Source organism: Dendronephthya gigantea, unplaced genomic scaffold, assembly GCF_004324835.1.
Source record: "Dendronephthya gigantea isolate DGI-Jeju-01 unplaced genomic scaffold, DenGig_1.0 000031F, whole genome shotgun sequence".
In the NCBI taxonomy this organism is placed as follows: Eukaryota; Metazoa; Cnidaria; class Anthozoa; order Malacalcyonacea; family Nephtheidae; genus Dendronephthya; species Dendronephthya gigantea.
In genome coordinates this window covers 819,325-836,190 of record NW_021163041.1, presented here as the reverse complement: position 1 = coordinate 836,190, position 16,866 = coordinate 819,325, and the positions used below count along the sequence as shown (strand labels likewise).

At 36.5% G+C, this 16,866-nt stretch overlaps 1 protein-coding gene across 1 annotated transcript; it reads left to right on the top strand.

Moving 5' to 3' along the window:
* Positions 1 to 320: 320 nt before the first annotated feature.
* LOC114524534 (protein dispatched homolog 3-like) lies at positions 321 to 14,931 on the top strand. Its single transcript, XM_028545644.1, has 9 exons — positions 321 to 569; positions 9,807 to 10,325; positions 10,609 to 11,615; positions 11,954 to 12,178; positions 12,392 to 12,517; positions 12,640 to 12,931; positions 13,352 to 13,479; positions 13,581 to 13,667; positions 14,010 to 14,931. Exons 1-9 carry the CDS (start codon positions 338 to 340, stop codon positions 14,649 to 14,651), a joined length of 3,258 nt encoding a protein of 1,085 aa, XP_028401445.1. The 5' UTR covers positions 321 to 337; the 3' UTR covers positions 14,652 to 14,931.
* The last annotated feature ends 1,935 nt before the right edge of the window (positions 14,932 to 16,866 follow it).

The window sequence follows — 16,866 nt, the reverse complement described above, 5'->3', positions numbered from 1 at the left end:
CACAAAAAACCCGGTTCGGTGTAACTTGAGTAAAACCGCCTTATACTAATTTCAGTGTGTTTGCAAGGTCCACTAATTTTACTAGTTTTACTAATTTTAGTAATTTTACTAACTCAGTTTACTAACTACTAGTCAAACAGCTGCTAGTGGGAGTCACGTGTCCAATCCCATGCATGCAGGTAAATTTCAATATTTAATAACTACGGTAAATAAGGTTTTGAGTAGCATTGAAATGAAATATGTTAATGCAGCTTTAAATTATCTATATAAAAAGCGCCGAAATATTCGCAATATGAATACCTAAAATTTGATTACCTGATTTCATTAATATTTTATAATGTCTGAGTATCGAGAAGAAGGTGCCACGAATATGTCCATGCAAACAATTACACCCTCTTCGGCTGATACTGACAACGTTAGTGCTACAAACTGTATAGAAAAGTCTAACGAGAAAATGGCTGAGTCATCAAAGACGTTAAACCAGTTGGAAACTCAAGGAGAGGAATATGTTCAAACAAACATTATTAGCTACTGTGCTTTCGTTGTTTCAAAGCCAAAATTAAGCTTTGGTAAGTCAACTTCAGTTGTTTAATGTAGCTAGTGTGTGTATTGTGAATGCATGTTATATACGACCATTTCATATTATAAATATTCTGTGTGTCAAAGAGCATTTTCCGACTAATGGAGGTACTGTTCATGAATGCCAAAATATAAAGTACAATATTCTTCATGCACATCCGCCGGTATTGCACTTTCCGCCGGTTATGCAATTCGTTATGCAACAGCTATATGTCACCTTTGAAGTGTTCGTATTTCCCCGTATATTTTGACTATTTTTGCACCATAATATTCCTTGCATGAAATGCTTCTACATATTATATTTATGAGTTTGTTTACAACTTGGATGTCACAAAATCGATAGCATACGGCATACAGCTGCATGCATGACGATTGCATGCTACTTTTGGCTTTGCTTACTTTGTTTTAAAGTCCGTCCTAATCATTGACTTGTTTGAAGTTAAATATATAGATAACGCTATCATGAACATTTCCCGTGCACCCGTCAAAAGTAATGAAATACGAAAGAGCGGTGGCGGTCGCAAATTCAAAATGCCTCTATAGCCTTGTAGCTATATATATATGCATATATAATTATACCCAAGAAATCCGATTTTGTAACAAACGCGCGATTAAAAAATCGGTTTCAATAAAAAAACAGTTTCGCTAAAAAAATATATATCATAAATTAATGAGAAATCTTCAAGGTCAATTCATGCAAGGACTGGCCCCAAAGAGGCCGGAAATTTGCAATACCTACAGACATCATTCTCGTTTTGATTATATTTTCAATTTTTAGCATATCTTTACATATGATCGGAATTTGCTTTTTAATTCATAATGTTCTTATACTCATCCTAACAAATGTCACTTTATTCACTATATTTTTAAACGGCTCCATACTTACTTTTAATCACTTCATGCATATATATTTGAAAACGATCTGATTCAGAATTTAACAATATATGGATATGTTTTTATATAAACATGATAAAAATATGCTATACGTGCAGAAGTATGGTTAAATATATATAAATCGAGATGCATGATTAACGTTTTTCATGCATTGAGCGTTTACAAAAACCCTAGCCCATTTTAGGATGAGACATGTCCATGCAATCGATTTACGCGATAGCTAATTGCATATATATTGCCAAAAATTAACTGTATACTTTTTAATATCAATATCGCAAACAAAACGTGTTGAAATATTCATGACTAAGTCTAAGGTAAAAATTAAAATGGTCATATATTTATCAATATCATTGTCAAATCTTATATATGTATATACTTCGTCTATATTTCAAGACCGCGAGACAACAAAGAAAAATAATATAGTCGGCGTCCATAGAACCCGATATTAAAATTTCGTTTCATGTGCACGTTGTTTATATTACATGTGAGCTAAGCTTGCAGGTCCTCAACAATTTCAAGTGTTATATAAGCGGTGCGTTTTTCAAAACCATCTTTAAAGATACGAAATATCAAAAAGTTTATATAATCTGAATTTATATCCCGTTCACTCGAAGCACTTAAACATTTTCGTTGTTCTCTCTGGTATGCAGACAGATCAATATAGAACAGCGCCTGATTTCCGATGGTCATCGACAAATTAGACACAAACAGGTCCATTTTGCAAATTAAATCTATACAACTACAAGGAGTGACAAGTATATAATCTAAATTCACGGTTTTAGTAGATGAGTGTTTTTTTTTTGAGCAGTGTATGATTCAATATTGGCCGGTTTAATCAAGTTCGGTGGTCTCGTAGACTACATTAGAGCACCCCCATTGCTGCCTTCTTTGTGGGCCTTTCGTTGGACACAATAGAGCGCGGTAACATGGATAACACGGAGTCGGAGTTCCGGAGCCGGAGTTTCGGAGCCGGAGTCAAAATTGCGGAGTCTGACGTGATTGGAAAACACGGAGTCAAAAATTATGGAAAACACGTAGTCTGCCAAAAACATGGAAAACGCGGAGTATAAATGTTTGGAAAACACGGAGTCAACGTAAATTATACATAGATTCATAAATGAAGGATCGCTCATAAGTCTATACTAATTTTTTATACCACAGTAATAGTATAAAAGAAAGAATACACAATGACAAAAGATTATAGCTATAATGCCTCTTGCTTAAAGTCATAGAATTATTGTTGTAGCTAACTACATTACGTGTTCATATATCACCTTAAATCACACCAAAACTGCCACATCCAATTTCCTCTTTGTCTACAATATGAGGTGGTGATTAAGAGAACGTCTTGAAGTCTTGAAGAACACTTATTCCACGTTTAAAGTCACGTATCTGGCGAATGTGGTCGTTCTTTTATAAGCACCAGGACTGAGGAAGTATTGCATTTCAATTTGGCTGTATCACGTCTTTCAAAATCAGTAAAGTGCTCATCAACAACTCGTCAAGTGAAATTATAGCCTAAAGAAGCTTTTGCATGCTAAAATTGAAGAACATGAAGTTCATCGCGACAAAGAACAGTGTTCCGGGAATTGAACCCAGTAACCGTGTGTACACGTCAGCTTCCATTAGACCATTAGCTATGTTTTCTATTCTGAGGGCGTTTACGTCAGACAATTAAAGTCTACTGGGTTGCGAAAATATTCTGAACTTTTTATCCAGTATAACCAATTATGCGGATATAAATTGTCAACAGAAATGTATTATTAGCTTTCATGCAATTTTACTCGCGATAGCTTCAATTTTCGTATGGAAAACCAACCGTAAACACGGTTCCGAACACACGGACACTGTTTTTTTACGAGGGAAACCAGAGTGCCTGGAGAAAAACCCTCACCGAAAGCCGGAATTAAACACAAAGTACACAAGTTTGAGATTTTATTAAAACAAAGTCATGTATTACAACAAAGTGTGTGTGTGTGTTAAAGATATTGAAATCAAGAGAGAGGAGACGGATATTTTTGGTCCTATTTTTATTAATACTTTACTAAACATGTATTACAAAGCGTGTGTGTTTTTTTTACATAGTACATTATTAATATACGAAGACATTAAACTATTATATCTAAAACCGGTTATAAAGTAGGTGCGTTTAAGATCTTGACATTTAAATTTATAGAACAGTGCAGGTTAAATGTTAATTTGGCATACTTTAGTATGAATTGTTCATGTCTTTTTACAGTGTGCTATTGTGCTATTGTGTTTGAGTAATGTTTAAGACTGATCAGTAAAACATGCATTAATGTGAGTAAGTGTTTGTAAGTATCGTGTTATTTTTTTGTTCTATTATAGACTTAACCCACTAACTCTGGGAGAGCTGAATAAAGCTTATGAGATCGACGAACTAATATAGTAATACATAAAAATGCCTGAGTTCAAAGCCCTTCGATTCAAGTTACGTTCGTCCAAAAACTAAAATTATTCTGCTGACAAATCATAGGCAGTGTTCCTAATAGTTTCGTTTTAAGCTGTCGAACTGTGCACACGTATTTCAACTTCAAGGATCGAGTTAACTTGAAGATATTTCATGAGCCCTTATAGAAACAGCATGAAGGCATACACAATTGTCCTTGAAAACTTCATTGCACATTTCAGAGCTGAGGCATATAGCCAGAGCATGCTGCCATTGTATACATGTATAGAAAAAAGGTTTGGAAAAAAATACCACAAGAAATTGGCTTTAAATTTTTGAGGCTGAGGCATATAGCCAAAGCAACAAACTGTCGAAACCAAGTGCAGCATCAAGTGTAAATATTTTTTTTTGAAAAAATTCAGTCAACATTTTTTGAACCATGCAAGGGATATTCCCAAAGCAAGCCGCCCTTATAGAAACAGCACCAAGAGTACAATTCTTTTTTCCAGAGAAACTGGACTAATACTTTCAAAGCCAAGGCATATAGCCAAAGCAAGCTGCTCTTATAAAAACAGCCACAGGAGCACATTTTTTTCTTTGAAAATCTGGTTTAAACACTTTTAGAGCTAAGGCATATAGCCAAAGCAAGCTGCTCTTATAGAAACAGCAATGAAAATAACACTGCAACGTTATTAGATATCCCAACATACCTGCTAACACTTCGAACCACATAGCAAAGTCAAACAGTGCAGACAAAAAGTGGCGCCTTACTTTTCATAAGCACTGCTCGACGAAGCTAAATGATTGGAAATCTCACAGAGACCTTGGAAAAATAATAAAGTTACAATGCCACTGCCAATGTTTGTCTCGTAATTGGTTCCTAACTATAGTAGAAATAAGGCATATATATCGTTTCGAGATAACAGCATGCACCCCCCCCCCACCCATTCCTTATTTTCTTCAAGTAAATTCAAATTCATTAATTGAGAGCATGTGTGTGTTAACTTTGATTGCATAAATTCATGTATTTCAGAATAGCAAGACAGTATAAGACATGCCGTAAAATCAATGTTTCTGGCTTGAATATTAACTGTAGCCTTAAGTGAATGCAAGAGATAAGAGAGATAAACTAGAAGCCATTATATATATATAGGCCATGGTTTGCATCAATGTATTTACTCGTGTGCGTGTCTATTTTATGTGCAGCTACAAGATCATGAGGTATAGTGCATGATGTTTTGTACTGTTCATATTTTGATATAAATCGTGTTTTTTCATAAATATATATACATACACAATATTATATGTTCAATTACAAAATATAGTAAGGCAAGATATAATCGTATATTTACAATGTTTGCTGAGAAATCAAAAACGTATTTACATACAAATAATTTTACAACCAGACCGAATAGTGACCCCATAGTTATCATTTTACAATGTTAATTCCGAAAGCCGCAATTGACCGGATTTTAAGAGCCGAAGATGATTTCAATCAGGACAAGAGAAAGAGGAAAGAACCTACGGGATTATGTCTGCCATTTGTGGCTATGGTTTGTGTTAGTGTGCATGGCTTTTTAGCCATTTCTTAAGTGAAATATGGGTGTATAACAGTTGTGATATGTTTTCAGTTTTAACAGACAAATTATCAACCTAAACCTTAGCGCAGCCCTAAGCACAAGCGAGCAGTCCTAAGTGCAAAAGCGATTAAAATATTTAACCGAATTTAAGAAACATTTGCTCACATGCATCATGCATTAGCTATGTTCCTGGTGGCCAGAACTTAGTTAACTGAATTTAAAACTTTATTTAACTTAAGTTCGTTAACTAAATTAGTTAACTTCGTTAAGTTAATCATGCACAGACTAACCCCTGCATGCACATTTTTTGACCACCAGGCTACTCTAACCTGTAACGATGCCGGGCATCGCTGAACGTTGTTTTGGCGTCGATTGGGTAGTTTTTGGCGTTATCAGGCGTCGAGTTGGCCACATTAGGCGTAGAGTGCCGTCGAGGTGCCTACATTAGGCGTAGAGTGCCGTCGAGGTTGCCTACATTAGGCGTAGAGTGCCGTCGAGGTTGCCTACATTAGGCGTAGAGTGCCGTCGAGGTTGCCTACATTAGGCGTAGAGTGCCGTCGAGGTTGCCTACATTAGCGTAGAGTGGTCGAAGTTGCCTACATTAGGCGTAGATTTGCGTCGAGGTTGCCTACATTAGGCGTAGATTTCCGTCGAGTTGGCCTACATTAGGCGTAGATTTGCCGTCGAGATTGCCTACATTAGGCGTAGATTTGCCGTCGAAGTTGCCTACATTAGGCGTAGAGTGCCGTCGAGGTTGCCTACATTAGGCGTAGAGTGCCGTCGAAGTTGCCTACATTAGGCGTAGATTTGCCGTCGAGGTTGCCTACATTAGGCGTAGATTTGCCGTCGAGTTGGCCTACATTAGGCGTAGATTTGCCGTCGAGGTTGCCTACATTAGGCGTAGATTTGCCGTCGAAGTTGCCTACATTAGGCGTAGATTTGCCGTCGAGATTGCCTACATTAGGCGTAGATTTGCCGTCGAGATTGCCTACTTTAGACGTAGATTTTGCCGTCGATTTGGCTTGTCGGTAATAGCTCAACAGAGCCCATCAACCTGAAATAAGATTAAAGAAATAAGCAACTACATTTTTTATTGAGAAGAAACACGCGTAAAATGGGGATTGAAAACAACATCTATAAAACCCTTCTGGGGATTTCAAGTATTTCCTTAATTGCCATTATTCATATCAAATTATCATGCGGCCGTTGTCGTTCTTGACCTGAATCATGCATAAACTTCCCAGCATTGTTCGGTTTATCTAAAAATGTTCAATTGCTTAATACTCACGTTTTATTATGAACAGGTTTTGTCGTTGTTTCAAATGGCTTGAACCCGCTAAATCGCTACCTGCAATAAAACCAAAAGAATGCTTGTTATAGACAGCGATTTCAAGGATTTACCTTCGATGAAGGGAGCTTAAATATCGGGAGAAAACTTGCGGTGATTATTCAGTTGAGAGGACGCATGATGCCTGATCAAGCGTTTTAAGTTTATCATCCTATTTTGAATAAAATAGACCCCAAATTACCTGTTCATTTCAGCAACAAGTGTTGAAGAGCAGCTTTGGACTTGCCGTCTCTTGAAATGCGAGTCATCTCGGGGAATTTCAGCTATGGGTTTTCTTTCCCAGCTCATTTCTATATTCGGTTTGGTTTTAGCTTTTAAACTCTACCTGGAAGAACAAAAGGCAATGTTAGTTTACTGGTTTGGTCTTTAGAACTCAATTCAAAGGTAATTGCTTGCGATTAGAGCAAAGGTTAGCGACTCATATACGATTTAGCGTATATTACCTTTCTCATATCATCAACAATTCCCAAGAAAATGCGTAGACGTGTTTTCTCTTCCAAGACGAGTTATCTTGAGACAAATGCGAGTCGTCTCGGGCAATTTCAGCTACGGTAACAGACTTTTTGCCCACTTCACTTCATTCAGTTTGGTTTTAAACTCTCAAACTTCACCTGGAAGAATAAAAGGCACCATTAGTTTACTGCTTAGGTCTTTAGAACTCAATTCTAACGTAATTTGCGTGTGGTTAGAGGGAAGGTTAGCGGCTTAACGGTAAGATTTGACGTATATATTACCTCTCATATTATCAATATTCCCCAGAAAAAGTCTAGACTTGCTTTCTCTTCAAAGGCGAGTTTTCTTGAGCCAGTTCAGCCACAATTCATCGGTCGTCAATCTCTTGTTCACAAATTTCATCGTTTAACTTCGCTTTAATACGTCAAAATTCTGCATGAAAAGAATAAAAGCTACGTTAGTGCTATACAAGTTCGTATTTGAAGCTGAACACAACACGAGAGAGGCATTACAAGACGTGAACTAAAGACACGTGGAACCTCAGCCCAAAAGCTCACGATGAAACAAGCTGATAAAACACGCAAAGGGAAAGGAATATTACCTGGTATATAATACCAACGACAGTATGTCAGAGATAGTAAACTTCTATTAAACTTCTCTTCTGCTGAAGACGATAGCAATCTGATAAAAATTTCTTTTGAAATTTTCTTGACATGGTGTAGACTCATCTTTATTCTTCGAAGACCAGCGCTGAAGTGATGTCTTAAACTGGAATCAAAAGCACATATTCATTTCACCCGCTCCTCGTGTCTGCAAAATAAAGTCATCCTATTGGATGAACACTCCCGGCCTGACAGCTCAACAACACTTCTGATTGGATGTTCATAGTAATTTAAATAATATGATTAATTCTCTTCTCCTGAGCCTGGACATCAGAAATGAAAGGAACGAATTAATCATATTATTCAAATTACTACACTCGTCCAATCAGAAGCGTTGTTGAGCTGTCAGGCCAGGAGTGTTCAGCCAATAGAATGACTTTATTTTGCAACACAAGGAGCGGGTGAAATAAATATCTAGCTTTGATTTAACGTTGCCACATCGCAACATGGATAACACGGAGTCGGAGTTCCGGAGCCGGAGTTTCGGAGCCGGAGTCCTGGAGTCAAAATTGCGGAGTCTGACGTAATAATATTGGAAAACACGAAGTCAAAAATTATGGAAAACACGTAGTCTGCCAAAAACATGGAAACCACGGAGTATAAATGTTTGGAAAACAACATATATTCATAAATGAAAGATCACTCATAAGTCTATACTAATTTTTTATACCACAGTAATAGTATAAAAGAAAGAATACACAATAACAAAAGATTATAGCTATAATGCCTCTTGCTCAAAGTCATAGAATTATTGTTGTAGCTAACTACATTACGTGTCCTTATATCAACTTAAATCACACCAAAACTGCCACATCCAATTTCCTCTTTGTCTACAATATCCTCCGATTTAAATTGAGGAATATTATTTATGTTTAAGGATAAGTTTTCCGGTCGTTTATTTACTATTTGCAGAATAGCAAAAACGTTACGCGAATTTGACGCCATGTTGTTTAAAACACGCTATCAAATTTGCATAATTCACGTTGAGTCATTGACCATTGAGCTTGGCAGACTTCCAAACATTTATACTCCGTGTTTTCCATATTTTAACAGACTCCGTGTTTTCCATAATTTTTGACTCCATGTTTCCCATATTTTTAACAGACTCCGTGTTTTCTATAATTTGTGACTCCGTGTTTTCCATATCTTTAACAGACTCCGTATTTTCCATAATTTTTGACTCCATGTTTCCCATATTTTTAACAGACTCCGTGTTTTCCATAATTTGTGACTCCGTGTTTTCCATATTTTTAACAGACTCTGTGTTTTCCATGATTTGTGACTTCGTGTTTTCCAATATTATTACGTCAGACTCCGTAATTTTGACTCCGGGACTCCAACTCCGAAACTCCGGCTCCGGAACTCCGACTCCGTGTTATCCATGTTACCGTAGGGCGCAATCAATGCACAGTGGTTGTATACGTTTTTTGCCAATGCATGACGCATAAAATAAATCATTAAAAAGCCTCTCCACCTTACAAGTAAAGCACCGTCGATCGCGAAGCGACTGCGCATGCTCGATGAGTGCGCCTTATGAGTTTTTATAAGATCACTATACTGTAAAACTATATTTTGTGAAATAAAGAAAGGTTATATCGCTATTGCTATGTATACACCGTGTTATTTCCAATATTATATATACAAACGCATTGAAACATTCAATAACATTTCATTGCTTACACAAAAGCCTCTGCGGAGGAGAGTGGTATTGAAATACTGTCGCGGGAAAAAAATTGACTCACGTGCAGTCGTTTTATAGGATTTTCATATGCTTAGCACGTATACACCTACCCAGCTAGATCGTAGCGAACTCCAAAATCGTCGAATTTGATCAGGCCCGAAGGACTTGTGCTATATGTTTTGTTATTTTCTTCATATAGTTATAACACTTGGCCTTCACCTCCTAATGATTCTACTGACAGTCATCTTACTTGTATCTGGATATGACATACTTCCAATTGATTTCGGTGGGATACCACTGGACTTGCCCGAAGATTCAACCAAGTTACGTACTGATGCTTGGCAGTTTGCACTGGAAGATGATAGAATAAGTCCGATGAGTGGAGGTCAATTACCACGAGGGGTACAATACCAGGTCATTCAGTTTATTTATGAAGGAGATAATGTCTTCACAAAAGAAAGTCTCAAGACAATCAAGTATAACGAAGAAAAACTATTCAATAAAAGTGACTATCAAAATAAGCTTTGCTTGTTGATTCAAACCGGGCCAAGCAGTAACCGCACTTGTAAAGCACCATTGTCGATACTCAGATTCTTTGACGGAACATACAGTGGTATAAGCTCTGTTTTCAATGATCCGCACTTTGACAACATCACTGGGGTATTGTATGCCGCGATAAATACTAATTTAAGTAAATCTTTACTTAACTATCATTTAGGTGAGTATGTTGAACTTTTATTAAGCTACCACTACCAAAAGGTATTACATAAGTAATTTGCTTTTATTTCTGCGGCAGTTTATTCGCAATTTAGAAATATTGATTTTTGAACGAAGTGTAAAATATATTGGTATAATACGTTATAATTATTTAATCCATAAGTAAACCATTTTGCCTGGCTGGACCAGCTTGAGTACAGCTGCCACGCCACGCGCTGGAATGAATAATTTTTATTTGATAAAATGTTCATATAAACTGTATTGTATTGATTTCTCTTCTACAGGAAAGGACGCGAAGATTACAAAAACCAAAGCATATTCGTCTCATACAAGAAGTCTTATGTATATTGGCTGGCCTCATGTTGGATACAAAAGTACTGAAGAACGAAAAGATGACCAGTCTGAAAAAATCAACGACATTATAACTGATACATATGCTGAAACTTTGGATGAAATGTACAAAGATGGAATCGATGATTTAAAATTTTACTACTCGAGTGGTGCATTATTAGTCGATGCTATAACAAAACAAGTTGTTTTAGATTTGATGCTGGCTGTCGCGAGTTTTTTATTTATATTTCTTTTCATGTGGCTTCAAACCGGATCCTTGTGGATCACAAGCTGGGCTATTTTCAGCATTTTATCCAGCTTCAACATAACCAATTTGATATACAGGATTGTCTTTGATTACAGATACATTGGTATCTTCCATGTCCTATCGATCTTCATAATCTTAGGTATTGGAGCTGATGATGTATTTGTTTTCATGGACACCTGGAAACAATCTCAAGGAAACAAGTATAAAAGTCTCGTTCATCGTTTGTCAGATGTTTACCGCCGTGCGTCAAAAGCTATGTTCATCACATCATTTACCACTATAGTTGCCTTTCTTTCCAATGTTTCATCGCCGTTGTTAGCCATATCATCATTCGGCCTCTTTTCAGCTGTTTTAGTAACTGTGAATTACCTTTCTGTCGTTCTTTTCTTCCCAACGGTCGTGATTCTACAGCACTTCAGTCGTAAAGGTCGGTGTTGTTGTTTTCAACTATGCTGTTGTAGTAGCTCGTCTATGGATAACGTTCCGACAGAAAGCAAGGAAAATTTGGAAACGGATCATTCCTCAAATGAAAAGAAGACGTTTTTGGAACACATTATTGATTTCTTGGGAGGATGGTTTTTCAGAAATATTATCACGCATAAAATTGTGCGTTGGGTAATTCTTTTCCTATTTTTGGTATTTATCGGTGTTTCAATTGGGTTTGCCACTCAACTCGAGCCAGCTAAAGAACAGGTGAGTTTACAATGAAACGACGTAATATTATAAACTACCAATGAAAATTCTATGAAATTCATTGAAAATTCCATGACTGAATATTTCATGACAATTTAGTAGACATAAACTGTAGCGCTGAATATAGAAAAATCTGCATGGATATAGAAATACTTGCAATTGTGGGCAATGGCTCATTGCCGGAAATTGCTAGGGAATATCAATACAATAAAATTTCCATAGCTCAAGTATTCGTAAAGCGTTTACTTTAGTGGAGCCGGCAAGAAAGGGAGTAAGAATTTCTCAGCGTGCGATAGAGATCAATCCTAACAGGTCAACACTTATTTCTTCCTCGCTAGACCAAGCTATGGAGTGCCAATACAAATTGGGCAAAGGTTGACGACTTGAATCAAAATGCTTTTGTCAAAAGTCAAGAGGATAACGTCGTTGTTGTGACTATTATTTGGGGATTGAAGGAACAGGATCGTGATGAATGCCATCATACTGATTACAAGTGCAAAGGGAAAACTGTTTTGGATAATAGCTTTGATATGAACCCACCGCCTTGCCAGACTGCCATGTTGGTAAGTTGTGTCGTTTAGCGGTTACTTCCATATATAGGTAAGAAAAAAGGCACGTCTAAACACCAAACATACGGCGAAAATTTAGCTCAACGTCGCACTCCTTATAGGGATGTTTTGTATATGCCATAATTAAGGCTGCATGGGGATATTATTCAATAAATTAAATATCAAATTCAATAAATTAAACTCTATCGGGAAATTTCCTTTTTACAGGACTTCTGTCAAAATCTCAAAAACTTACCTCCTGAGAAGATAGAAAGTTTAAAGATACGTCGAAGTGAAGTAACTGGTGAGATTGAGACAAAATGTTTTCTTGAAAGAATGGACGAATTTTTAAAAGTAAGTTATAATACGTCATCTGCATGAATACGCGTAGTTTGTATATGCACTTTGCATCAACGTTCATCCCACATTTAGGACTATAAACATGTTCATTTTCCATGTGTTTTAACTCCCACTAGGAGGAAGGAAAAAAGGCTTTGTATTATCCCGATAATGGATCAGATTTCTCCTTTGTGATCAATGCTAACAAAATGAAGAAGTTGATGAAATATAACCCAAACCTTTATAATGTCTCCTCATTACCAGACACCTACTACAGGTACTTTGAAGTGGGACTTGGTTTTTTTATAACAAATGGCGGCGACCGGCGATATGCCGAAACATACGACTTTAAAAAATATGGGGATTTAATTGGTGGAGCTGCTGATCCGACACTATCGCAAAATGCGACCAGAAGCCAATATTTACAAGGTATCTAAAACTATTTGTAAATTTCGAGGTGGCTATTTATTTTCCTGCATTCTGATTGGTCAAGATTCACTGTCTCTGAAGGGATAGTCACTAGACTAAGAAATTTGAAGTAATTATATTTTTTTTATGAAATTATAAATATACATGATCATTATGTGTAAACACCTCGAAATTTATACTAAAACAATTAGTCACCTCAGGCTCGGTGATTACGAGCCTATATTCACTTCGCAGTGAATAAAGGCTTGTAATCACCCCGCCTTAGGCTTGACTAATTGTTAAATATCTCAGTGGCGTGAAAGATCAAATTGATCCTATAGATCTACATTTATAATCATTAAAAAAATAGCGCTATGTATACATGACCGTTGCATGTATAATATATCAGTATATATGTTACCTATATCCGGTCTTTTCCAGGAAATAAATACGGTCATCGAATAGCCTACGCTGGCATTGCAATAAATACGACCTTAAATCCAAATACACTTGGCTATGAGGAAGGACTTCCAATTTACAGAAAGTGGGAAAGTTTCGTGGTTGACCAGGTAACGCATACAGTTGACGTTGAATTATCAATGGTGCAAGGGCGTTTTAGCGCTATATAGCAATTACGATTTTGATGTTAAGAAAACATTTTCTCTCGCAGATGAAAGAACTACCTTCCTCTTGCAACAATGGATTTCAAGCAACGGTATCGGGATACAATATATGGCATTGGTTAAAAGTCCAGGAGGTAAATGTGTATATACCACCTTAAAAATCATTGCAAGTTGCTTGCTGATATCATGTTGCATGGAGTCAAATTGTTCAACCAATTTTTGCTAAGGTCGATTGATCTAATAACGTCTTCGCCAAGCGTCTGTATTCATTTTTAATGCTCGATTCACGAAAGAACATTTTGCTGTGCGCCGTTATTTTCTCTCCCTCTCCCTGTGAACTCACAGAAATCCCTCTAATAAGTGAAAAACACTGCATGGCCGTTATTTTGATTTCATATATACGATACTAGCGATAGGCTTGCATGTAAAATTGTTTTTCTTTAACTTATACCAATGTTTTGATTGTTTCATCTCAGATTCTTGTTATCAACGCTATGAAAGGAATTATAATTGGACTGTGTTTGGCTTTAGTAATTCTTGTTATAGCCACCACAAACCTTGCAGTTGGTGTCTTGGCAACGCTTATCATCGCTTTAATCACGTGCTCCGTACTTGGTGTTATCAATATGATCGGTTGGAAACTTGGACCACTGGAATCACTTAACCTTACTCTTGTAGTCGGGCTTGCTGTTGACTATGTTGTTCATTTGGCAGAAGGATACATGGAACACAAGGATGAAACAAGAGGAAATAAAGTTCAGCATACTTTAAGTCACGTTGGTATATCAGTCTTGTCCGGAGCTTGTACAACATTGGGTGCTTCCATATTCTTGCTGGCTGCAAAGATCCTATTCTTCTTCCAGTTTGGAATTTTCATTTTCTGTACAATCGGATTCAGTATTATGTATTCAATATTCTTCTTCCCGACTGTCCTAGCTTTAATCGGGCCGGAGGGTGAGAAGGGTTCAATTCTGCCCGCAGTCAGGTGGATTCGTGATGCAGTGCGCGGGAAGACGAAGCAAGACAAAGATTGTGAACATTGTAAAGGCAAAGGTTTTTGTAAAAAGGAAATGAACGGCCTAGATCCCACAAATGCAATCGCGAATAGTTCGGTCTAAGACAATGTAGTGAAGATGAACTTGTATTATTTACGTTCAGTGACGTTGAATGGTTTAGTTTAGTTTGGTGCATATCACTGCAAGCATGCAGTCACTATTAAAGTTGATCCTGGTATACCTATTGTCCGTATTGTGTAAATATTGTACAGGTCACAGGCTTTCAAATGTTGATATGACTATATGTAACTTATGTAATATCATGCACGTATAATAAAATATATTCCAGTATTCACTTATAGTTCAGGGGCCGGTTGTTCGAAAGGCGTTTAGCTTAAACGGTGTATGGATAAGCCAAAGTTTGAAAATATTCTCACAAAAAATATTCTCAGATCTTGTGAATGACTGAACCTACTACATCTTATGCATTTAATATGTACTTTCATTTTGACAATTAAACTATTTACATCGAAATATTTCAGCTCATTTGTTGAATATATAGATAATTTTGTTTTCCATTTTTAACAGTCCCTGGCCTTCAAAAGGCCGAGCCCGCCTTGGGATAATATTTTGGTTCGTGGATCGTGCAACGTTAATCAGGGGAGGTAGTACCATTTTTAGGACTGACAAAGAGAAAAATTTTTGCAGCCTCCAGAATCTAGATGGTCGCAAAAGGCCTATAATATATCTACTCAATTCAGTGGCCCTAGTCCTCCAGGGGGGTGATCACCCTGTGCCCCTCTCCTCGACGGCACTGCTGCTGAATAGATTTCGTTTCTTTCATTAAACTTTGGATCGATTTAAAAACATTTAAACAGGGCATATAATCATTCAAGACAAAATCAAGAAAACGTTGAAAACATGTCTATATTGTTGTTATCTTCACACAGGACTGATTATTATTAAAAAGCATTCATTATTTAATCATATAGTATACATTAAGTAATGATTGTATTTTACTTCTACAACACAAGGGTTTTGAATAATTAAAAATTAATAATGAATGATGAGAAATTAAAAACGAATGCAATAATCCAATCAGTTATGGGTTGCATATATAATTTTATCTTACGTTTAATTAAAATATGAATTTATGGGTTGAAACAGTGTACGCTATTTCAAAATTTCGAATTCATACGATTATTTTTCGAGTTTCTAACCATAATAAAATGAATTGATTAGCCAGATGTCGAGAATTGGCTCGCTGGATGCATGTAGGTGGAAAATTTTCGGTCTAGCCTTAACCGTTTCAGATCAAGTTAATCTCTCCATTACTTCGGCATACAGGTTTCACAGTACGAACGCTTAAAATTATACCGACGTCAGAAATATCATTTCAAACGCTGCATCTAAACATGCAAGGGTTCGTCGTAAATATGCACTAAAAACAATAAGATTAAAAAACAAATACCATCCTAAGATCAAAATGGCTGTAGCTTTCCTGCATGGCGAAGAGTGAAACCCAGGATTGCAATTATAGGATGGTCGCCGACAATTGCTTTTGCAGATATAATCGGCAATATTTACGCAGAATATTGTTTATTCCTTTTTTGAAAATACGAAAGTATCTTAGCGCCCATGCAGCCATGCATATGCACACATGTAGCTTAAATTTAAGTCCGTATGAGGGCGAGTTTGCGTCTGTATAATACCTAAATTTTTCAGTTGTACTTTTTCCCATGACATGAAACCACTCGAGTAAAGACTGAAGTATATAAGGGCTAATTATCAATTAAACATGCATCTATAGATTTCTTTCGCCTTTAATTTTGTAAAACATATTATATAAGGAAACTAATCATGATATTGTTCAGGATTCAAAAGTAAAAAATAATTACAAAGACGTTTAATGCAACATGCAGATTTTTTTCCCATGCAAAGGAATGTCAACTTTACATTTATAATTATAATTTTCTGGAGATGCAATTAAAGCATCGTTAATCGTTGATTCCTATTCCACGTAATTTGTGTCTGATCCTGGAGTACTTCGAATACAAAAGACATGCAAGAATTACTATTCCTAATCAGCGGGAAACTCAATGCTTCGATATTTGGCATGGGAACCAAAAACCTGCTATTTGAAATATTATTGTTTTACATCCTGACGATAATTAATGCAATGGCTATAAAAAGAGCGTATATAAGCATGGCCTGACTCAAACATCGCGCGCCTACATTTTGTGTGATATACAAGATGGATAAATTATCTTTTCTTTTTGTCGGTGTTCTTTACGCTATCACAGGTAGGTTAAATATCAAATTGCTTTTGTTCTTTTTG